General features: G+C 41.8%; 1 protein-coding gene across 6 annotated transcripts; it reads right to left on the bottom strand.

The window, feature by feature from the left end:
* Nucleotides 1-4,009: 4,009 nt before the first annotated feature.
* Nucleotides 4,010-9,175, bottom strand: LOC125531661. Of its 6 annotated transcripts, none has more exons than XM_048695981.1 (9): nucleotides 8,483-9,172; nucleotides 8,348-8,391; nucleotides 7,415-7,542; nucleotides 7,187-7,256; nucleotides 7,008-7,064; nucleotides 6,732-6,801; nucleotides 6,188-6,274; nucleotides 4,478-4,666; nucleotides 4,010-4,335 (listed from the first exon to the last, which is right to left on the bottom strand). In XM_048695981.1, exons 1-5 carry the CDS (start codon nucleotides 8,737-8,739, stop codon nucleotides 7,051-7,053), a joined length of 513 nt encoding a protein of 170 aa, XP_048551938.1. In that variant the 5' UTR covers nucleotides 8,740-9,172; the 3' UTR covers nucleotides 4,010-4,335; nucleotides 4,478-4,666; nucleotides 6,188-6,274; nucleotides 6,732-6,801; nucleotides 7,008-7,050. The 6 variants fall into 6 exon arrangements, with proteins under 6 accessions (XP_048551938.1, XP_048551940.1, XP_048551942.1 ...); XM_048695982.1 differs by lacking the exons at nucleotides 4,010-4,335; nucleotides 4,478-4,666 and adding exons at nucleotides 4,868-5,174; nucleotides 5,276-5,389; XM_048695983.1 differs by lacking the exons at nucleotides 4,010-4,335; nucleotides 4,478-4,666 and adding an exon at nucleotides 4,862-5,174.
* Between the last annotated feature and the right edge of the window lie 247 nt (nucleotides 9,176-9,422).

Raw genomic sequence — 9,422 nt, 5'->3', positions numbered from 1 at the left:
ACGGGTTCGAGAACTATGTAGACATGACCGAGACACCTCTCTTGTCAATAACCAATAGCGGGACCTGGATGCCCATATTGGCTCCTACATATTCTACGAAGATCTTTATCGGTCAGACCGCATAACAACATACGTTGTTTGTTCCCTTTGTCATCGGTATGTTACTTGCCCGAGATTCGATCGTCGGTATCTCAATACCTAGTTCAATCTCGTTACCGGCAAGTCTCTTTACTCGTTCCGTAATACATCATCTCACAACTAACTCATTAGTTGCAATGCTTGCAAGGCTTTATGTGATGTGCATTACCGAGAGGGCCCAGAGATACCTCTCCGACAATCGGAGTGACAAATCCTAATCTCGAAATACGCCAACCCAACATGTACCTTTGGAGACACCTATAGAGCACCTTTATAATCACCCTTTTAGGTTGTGACGTTTGGTAGCACACAAAGTGTTCCTTCGGCAAACGGGAGTTGCATAATCTCATAGTCATAGAAAGATGTATAAGTCATGAAGAAAGCAATAGCAACATACTAAACGATCGGGTGCTAAGCTAATGGAATGGATCATGTCAATCAGATCATTCACCTAATGATGTGATCCCGTTAATCAAATAACAACTCTTTGTCCATGGTTAGGAAACATAACCATCTTTGATTAACGAGCTAGTCAAGTAGAGACATACTAGTGACACTCTGTTTGTCTATGTATTCACACATGTATTATGTTTCCGGTTAATACAATTCTAGCATGAATAATAAACATTTATCATGATATAAGGAAATAAATAATAACTTTATTATTGCCTCTAGGGCATATTTCCTTCAAGCACACTCCATGCTTAATTTTTCTATTATTTTGTCCCGCTTTGATATCTCCACCAACTTGTTCCCTCATCGGCAACCTGCATCTGAAAATCCATGCGCCAAGGAGCAAAAATACACTATAATCAAAACCAAAATAAAGGGAAACTATAAGCGAATGTTGTCACACCTGCTGATTCATTTACATTCATAGAGCATCAAATGCAGGATAACAACCATAGCAGAAATGTTCAGAAAAACAATGAATTTGCAAATGCGAAAAATATTTGTCATTATACTGGCAGGAAGAAGCATAACTGTCTCAAATCTATGACATGCAGGGTAGAACATGCAAAAATAAAGGGATCACATTACACACAAAAGCAATTAAGGCAGAGAAAAACATACCTGCATTCTCCTTTCCAGAGTAAGTCTTAAAGTAAGATCATCCAACTTCCTCTCAAGTTTATTCTTTGCCTCCCAGAGTGCACCGATTTCATTAGCAGTCCGAAGAAGCAATCATACCATAAGAATACCCCCGATGGACACCAATAAAACAAAGACCTTACACAAACTTGGGAACTATGAACAGTAACATTCACAGAAGAAATGAGAGAGAACATTAGATTAGGATGCTTTTCTTTTAGGTGAGATAACATTAGATTAGGATGCTTTTCTTTTAGGTGTATATGGTTGTAGGACCGGCTCTAAATAGAAACAACATTAATCAGAAAAGTTGGTAGGCTCTCCCTCTCAAGCTCGGCGACTTGGCCAGCCTACCCACATTCCTCAGTCATACACATGTCTTTAGCGACAAGGAAACATCGTTCAGAAGACCCTCACTTCTTTGAATTAACCTGCCCCTCAAGATCTTAGCCATGTCTAATTAAGATTTTTCAGACTAAACCGAACAGCTGCTACTTGACATGGTGCTGACAGGTGGCTCCCCCAAACGAGGTGGATGGTGTTCGTTCGAAACCCAGTCAAAGCACTGCATCTTTTGAATCTTTAATAAAAGAAAGAAAAATGTAATTGGACCAGGCCGTCCAAGGTGCAAATAACGCGCTCTATTGACTAGGGTGGGCGTTCGGTATAAACCGAAAATACGGTTTCTACCGTTCGGTGTTTATTAAATTTCGGTTAGCAAACTGGAAACCGAAAATGCTAGATATTCGGTACGGTTATCCGTTTTCCACCGATGTACCCCGCCAAGTACTTGTGCTGGGATTTTAGAAGTGCCCACCAAAAAAGCACACAGTAAGATGGGCCTTGCAACCTTTGCATGCACTTTGGTCAGGTAGGCCCATGTAATGTGTACGATGCATTGGTGGCCGATCTTGGGCCCGTCGGGAGCTCCTAGTTGGCGCTTTAAGCGTTGCCGAACGTAACCGGCGCCCGCACGCGGCGCACTAGTGGGCCAGCCCACCAACAAGCTGAAAAAGGAACGCGTGAAAAAAAAAGAAAAAATGCGTGGGAAGGTGGAATCGAACTCGAAAACCACAGACTCGAAAAAATCATGAATTTGAAAAAAAGTCATGAGTTTGGGAAATTTTCATTAAAAAAATCATAAATTCAAAGTAGTTACCGAATTTTAAAAAGGTCTATGAATTAAGAAAAGAAAACAAAAATAGAAAGAAATAAGGAAAATGCAAAAAAAACTCCAAAGGAAAACGGCCAAACTGAAAAAAATGCTGTGGGAAGGTGGAATCTAACTCCGCACCTACCGAGTAACGCCCTGCCGCTCTCTGCTAACCACTAAATCAGCCAAGACATTGTTGTCTACCACAAGGAAACTGTAGTAGTATTTAACCCTTTTAGTACTGCACATAACTATTTATTATATACCCAGCATAAATTAATTTTAAATAAAAACATAAATTTCAGGAAAAGTCGATCGAATTTAAAAAAACATCAATTTAAAAGAAAAGTTAACGTATTTGCAAACAACTCAACGAACCAGGATGAATAAAAAGAAAAAAATCAAAAACGAAAAAAGGAAAAAGGAAAAAAGGAAAAGAAAGAATAAAAGAATGAGAAAGTTTCTTACTAACGGTTCCGGGTGTGGTGGCGTGGTGGTTGCACCATCGTATTGTTATTGGCGTCGCTGGTTCGAATCTGGATTATCGTTTCTTCTGTTGATTTAGGTTTTTTGGTCTTTGTTCGGTTAGTGCACATGAAAACTGAATTTTGTTGTGACATGAGAAAAAAATGATAATTTGCTTTATTCAGTTTCGGCATCGGTTCGGTTTTTATGCCCACCCCTTCGCCCTTTGTAACCCACAGTTTTGTATGTAGCGTCTCACTTTTTTATTAGCGTTATATATTTCTATAAGGAGGAAAGAAGTGCCTTCATCCCTGGACGCCTTATTACCGATAATATTCTTGTCGCATATGAGAGTATGCACACAATCAAGAATAAGAAAAAAAGGAAATTTCGGTTATTGTGCGGTCAAGCTTGACATGCATAAAGCATATGATAGGGTCGAATGGGTTTTTCTTCAAAAGATGCTGCTTCGGTTGGGTTTCCAACAAGACTTCGTTGATCTTCTTATGGCTTGTGTCTCATCAGTTAAATATAACTAGATGACCAGTTGCACCAATGGCGCAAAGGCCAAGAGTAAGCCATGTATTGAAAGAGTGGTACATTAATATTATTCGGACACATATTGAAACATATGAAAATAAGTACTTATTGCTGGTAGATAGATGCTTAGTAATGATACATAGTGTTCTAAGAAGCTTACGATTAATTATTTACAATGTTATTAGCAAACAAAGTAGATAGTCACATATAGGCGCTATGAAGTGATAAACATTAGACAGAGTCATCGTTCCACGCTTGACCATGGCGCAAAAAGCGAGAGCGAGCCAAGCATTCAAAGTATGTGTATGAGATTGATTTAGAATCAACTTAAAGATACTTATATTCCATTACATGAAAGCTTGATGCTTGAAAGAAAATATTCCGATCAATTGGTGATAGCATACATTGGCTTTAAAAGACAGGCTATATTACCATAGATGAATGTTGTATATAGTGCTTGCCCGTTAACCATTGCTCGAGTCTTGTACCTTGAGCATATTTTTGGAACACCAACTGGACCATGAAACAAACATATATAGCAAGCCAAGAAAAGGAGGAATCATGATGCCACAATGAAAAGAGTAAGTCCAGTGGACACAACTACAGAAGTACATGTCATAGGACAAGATGCAAAATCTATATATCAATTAGATATAAAAACAAAAACAGGAAAGAGTAATCATAATGATCTGAGTATGTTGTAGATTTCCTACTGAAATTATAATTTAATCAATTTAATGTCAAGAGAAATGCAATGAGGAAAGGGCCTGTAACATGGAGTTGGTCCAACCCAGCCTCTCTAATTCATGAAACAGTAAGTTAATTGTCACAGTCTTCTAGTTATTAATGGTCCCGCGTCACTAATCTCAACCAACGCCAAAAGTTTGTGATCCCATGAATGTACTAAGCGATTTCCATCAAGCCTGGACCAGCTCTCTTAGATACCCCTGCCAAAAATAGGAAAATGGAACTATGAATACTCTCAGCTTACACAAAATAAAAAAACTATGCAGGACATGATAGACACTTAGAATTGCAAAGTTCATTCGATGTCATAAAGCAAAAGACTAAGAACCATTATGTACCAACCTGGACGTCGCCTCTTACTCCCTTAGATATCATGGTTCAACAAATAAACCTCTTACTCCCTAGAAATAGTAAATCCTGCCTTCATCAATTACAGGTAGGAGCTTCCAACTGGATTTGAAGGACCATTTGTATTATACTCCCTCTATACCAGTATAAAAAACCACAATCTTTTCACCATCAATAGTTATCCTGCAACATCATTCAACTCTCACATGATTTAGAGAGAGTAGTAATGAAGCACAGATAATAACATTTGTCAGAAAAGAGTAGGAGAGAAACAAACAGAGTACAATTTGAATGCTCAGAACAATCAAATTAAACACTACAGGGAAAACTAAGAACAATCAACCTTAACTACTGTAGGGAAGATAAAAGTCGTCTCAAATTAACTGCTATTTACTAATCTACTATTGTTCAGACTGATTATCAACTACTACAGGAAAAACCAAGAACAATTGTCCGCAACTATTGCATGAAAGATAAAGCATTCTCAAATTCTTTGTTGAATGACTCCATCCAGACCAAATGGCCAAGCTGGTCATAAAAAGGGACATAAAAAATGTCGATAGAAGTGAATCAGTAAAAACAAAAACAAAAAACTGTATGCGAATAATCAGGATGGGATGAGTGCTTTTAAGCACCATGTCAAGAACCAGAGCCATGGCGAAAATTCTGGTGATTTCATATGCAAATAAACCTGCAAAAGTAGCAAGATGACTCAGACTGACAAACAAATCTCTTGACAGTGCTCTTTGGCAAGTGCTGCAGAGATGGATAATACTCAATCAGTCTCTATACCAATGTCTCCTGTAGGCTGGGTGTAGTACACAGCTTTTGGGAGCTATAGAGTGTGTTCAGCATAGCATCCAAAATAACCCTTGGTGGAATGTGTACAGGATCCATTAGGAAATCCTAAGATGATTTTATAAATGTTAGATTATCGCTCATAAAAAAGGCCATATAAGGATTATTGCCATTGATCAGTACTATGCATATGTAGTATGGTCAAAGAAGATAGATATGAACAATTTATAATACTGGTGTTAGCTACCATGTCAGACTAAAACTAAAAGAACTTGTTGAGTAATCATAGATAGCAGGAAAGTCTATGTTGGTTGCATTTAATTATTCAGTTTTAGTACAGGTGCTGTTCAAGAATGGCAGAACCATTTTCTACCAAAGCTCACTGTACTAAAGGGTTATCCAATGCCATAGCAGAGCTGATCAAAGAGGCACTAACGGACAGGGGTCTCGCAAAGTACATCATGAATTTCCATGTCTCAATCTGGCAGTGTAAAACTGCAGGTTCCATGGCTCAAAAAAAACTAAGTGATTTGAATCTAAAATAAACCTAGGTTTATTACCTATAAGGCCATCCCCAGGAACATCAATCTCTACACCAGCAAGCACATGACCATTCCCGTCGATCTCACACAAGTAAAAAGGCGGAAGCAATGCACATTGTGCTGCCACAGTTCCAAAATTGGAAGAACAAAGGACACCAGAGCACACATTCTAGGTAAACGAAGTAATTGCACAATACGAAGCAGGAAAGAATATATGTAAGCAGAAATAACAGCAGGCAATAGCACCAATAAGAACACAAAAAAGCAAAATTTCACACCACATGTTACACACACAGTTAGAACCGGTTAAATTACTTGATTTGCAACAAGTATAAAGAATATAAGTAAAGGAGGAAGTTGGAACCTTAGCAAGTTGATCAGAGGAGTGCAAATACTGGACGATGAACCAGGAGATGAGCTGACTGCTGACACCAACCGTAGAAAAGAAACCCTGCAACAGATGTAGATGCAGGAAAATATGAGAGCTCACTCTCGTAGAGCAAGACCAAGCACATATGCCAAATGGAAAGAGAAAAGCAAACAGACGACACACAAATAGTTCAGGCCAGCATTAAAGGCAGAAACAAGAGCATTAAAGCGTAGGGAAAAGGTGCAAGCAGCATACAAACAAAACATACACACGTGCATATCGTACAGCTGGAAAGGAAATAAGCGATAGAAGACAAACAAAATGGACTCAAACAATAATTACCAAGAGCACACAAATAAATAGTATAAGGTAAGAGGATAAAACATTCCATGCACAAGAAAACCGTTCTACCAAGAACGCTAAAGACACTATGTTAGAGGAACAAAATGTATTGAAATAGTAAACAATTAGCAGGGAAAGTACTAATAATAATAATCACCAAGTGCACACAAAGAAGCATGAGGTCAGAGGATGGAACCTTCACAAGATGAAAGAAAGCAGATGAGGCCCTTGACGAGATCAACAGCACCAGAATCCCAAGAACAGACCTGGAAGAAAACAGTTCATAAATCAGGACATAACCAAGCTTTCTACCCACAAGGAAACTCTTCTACCAAGAATGCTAAAAACAGTATATACAACAGCACGAGCAGAAGGGAATAGGACAGATCTTAACCCCAAACAGAAAAAGGATTCTAAGCACGACCGCATTTCATCAAACAGGTAGTAAGCAAGCGGGAAAAAAGTGGCTCACCTCTGACGAAACGTAAATCGCACAGTTCAGACCGACGCAAGAATCAAGAATTAGATCCTGCAAAGAAGAGAGAGGAATCAGTTACACTCGGGTTGTTTTTTCTCTTAAAGAGGATTGAATCCTAACCCTAGAGCGAGAGGAAAAAAGAGAGAAAGAGAGGCAGGGGCGAAGAGGCATACCAGAGGAGGAGCATGAGGAGCAGGCCTCCACGGCCAGAGCGCCGCCGACCGCCATGGGAGAGATTAGATCCTGCAAACAAGAGAGAGGAATTAGTTACACTTGGGCGGGCGCGTCGCCGCCTGGTCGTCCTCCTTCTCATGCATCTGCCCCCTCCCTCTCCTCACGCCCCACGACCCGCGCGCTGGCGCCGACGAGGAGAGGAGCCGCTGATATGGCAAAATGCTAACCTGATCCCCAACATAGTCGATGAGCAGGCCAACCTTGCTCTGCAGGTCCTGGTCGCCGAATAGCCGGACGCCGTGCCGCAGCAGCTGCAGCGTGGGGTAGATGAACGACAGCAGCCCGCCCGCACCAGCTGCAGCGTGGTGCAGATGAACACGAACAACATTTAACAAATATATATTCACTTCTTAACTAATGGTAAAGAACTGCCATTGATGGATTTAGCAAGCGGTCAATTGGTAAGCTGCGCCTAATTATCAAACGTGATGTCTGTGATCTTATTAAATAATTCCTCTTATACATCGAATATAATTAAGTAGGAAAACCTGTAGGTACCATACCAAATAGATGGTCTACTGTAATCAGCTTGGTATAAACTGGGAAACAATGATCTAACACGTGAAACTAAGCCATTAAAATTGCAGAAATATAATAGATATAGTTCGTGGGGGTTTGAAAACATACCAAGCTAGCATTTGAGACATGTAGAAGAGATGTATATCTGTATAAGATACGATTTCTAAACTTACCAAGGTTAGTAAGCCAAGGAACAGAAAAGGAATCTCTAATGAACACGCAAAAGGGAAATGAAAAATTACAAATTATGTCATTACTCGCACTCAAACGTAAGTAATTTATTCTTGGACATAAGGCTTCTTTGAGGGAACATGCATAACCTCTCCAACATAGGCCATGAACAAAAATACAATGAAGAGCAGAAGCAAGCATAACCCACCTCGACCAAAGCAACGATCAATCAACAGCAGGAAACACAACCTCACATTTTGGTCACTACACGCGCATTTTATCAAACAGCTCACAGGCAAGCATAAGAAGTATATCCTAAGATTGATGTTGAAGGCGGATTGGTGGGTAGGAGGACGCATAAGTTAGAGATCAAATCAAGAGCAGAAGGAAAAACGATGGGAGAAGCTCACCTTGGCATAGGCCGCCTGCATCCACCGTTGAACGCCATGTCCTGCTGACAGCCGCACAAACAAATATTGGAAGGGGAGCAGGGTACTGAAAGAAAGGGAGTAAAAAAAAGGAAGAAGAGAAGAATGGTTGTGTACCTGAAGCCTAAGGCGGACGCTCGGCTGCACCGGCTGCTCCTGCTTATTTTGTTGAGCAGCCATGACGAGGAAGAGGTCGAGCAGAGCATCCGCGTACTGGAGGAGAGACGGTGAGGTAGATGATGAGGCAACCGTTTTGGGTCTTCGAGCTGCCCGATGCCGATCCCTTCTCCATCGGTCCGCTGTCCGCCTCTCTTGTTGAGCGCCTCCGGATCAATCCAGCTCCGGCCGACTGGCCCTGCCGTCGCCGGCGACATCACCCTATCCCAGCGTACCTACCTCCTACTCTCCTCCAGCCGTCCCTCCGACTGCGCATCCGTGCGAGGTCCGGCAGCCCTGCTCCCCCTCGACTGCGACGTCAGCGCCCGCCACCCTCCTCTACCGCCCGCCCGCGCTCTCTCTAATCCATGACAAGACCAGCGAAGGACGGTAGCTTGACACGGCGGAGAGCACGACCTGCGTGGCAGTCGGCTCGCCTCGGCCCGGAGACGGCGACGCGCGGCCCAGAGACCAGCATCATGGACTTCGCCTCCACCTCCTACGGCACCGGGTTGGTCGGGGTCGGGGTTGGCGTTGCAGGCTGGCACCGCCGCCTCCCAGCCCACGTTCCAGGCGAAGTCCATGGGGTGGCCGAAGGATCCAGCGACCCATCGGAAGGAGGAGGAGGTGGTTGGAGGGAGCGGCGGCGGGTGAGGACGAGGGAGGGAGGAGCGAGTGTAGGATCGAAAGTATGTCTAGAGGCGGTGATTAGACTACTTGACCAATAAAAACTTAACATTTTCCTAATTTTATAGTTTGGAAGATTTTAGCTACTTTTAGGACAAGTCAAGCAATCATCACACAATTCAAGCAAGCATGCAAAGAGTATATAGGCAGCGGAAAGTAAAGCATGCAACTTATAAGAATGTAAAGGGAAGGGTTTGGAGAATTCAAACGCAAT

This window comes from Triticum urartu, unplaced genomic scaffold (assembly GCF_003073215.2).
Source record: "Triticum urartu cultivar G1812 unplaced genomic scaffold, Tu2.1 TuUngrouped_contig_7779, whole genome shotgun sequence".
Taxonomy (NCBI): Eukaryota; Viridiplantae; Streptophyta; class Magnoliopsida; order Poales; family Poaceae; genus Triticum; species Triticum urartu.
This window is presented reverse-complemented; position numbering and strand designations above follow the sequence as displayed.

What these genes read in the sequence shown, in the direction of transcription:
- LOC125531661 (XM_048695981.1), bottom strand. Translation starts at nt 8,739, where the DNA reads ATGTCGCCGGCGACGGCAGGGCCAGTCGGCCGGAGCTGGATTGATCCG. An exon ending in GCGTCCGCCTTAGGCTTCAG is followed by an intron (nt 8,392 to 8,482) that starts GTACACAACCAT and finishes TGCGGCTGTCAG; the next exon opens with CAGGACATGGCGTTCAACGG. An exon ending in TGCAGGCGGCCTATGCCAAG is followed by an intron (nt 7,543 to 8,347) that starts GTGAGCTTCTCC and finishes ACCACGCTGCAG; the next exon opens with CTGGTGCGGGCGGGCTGCTG.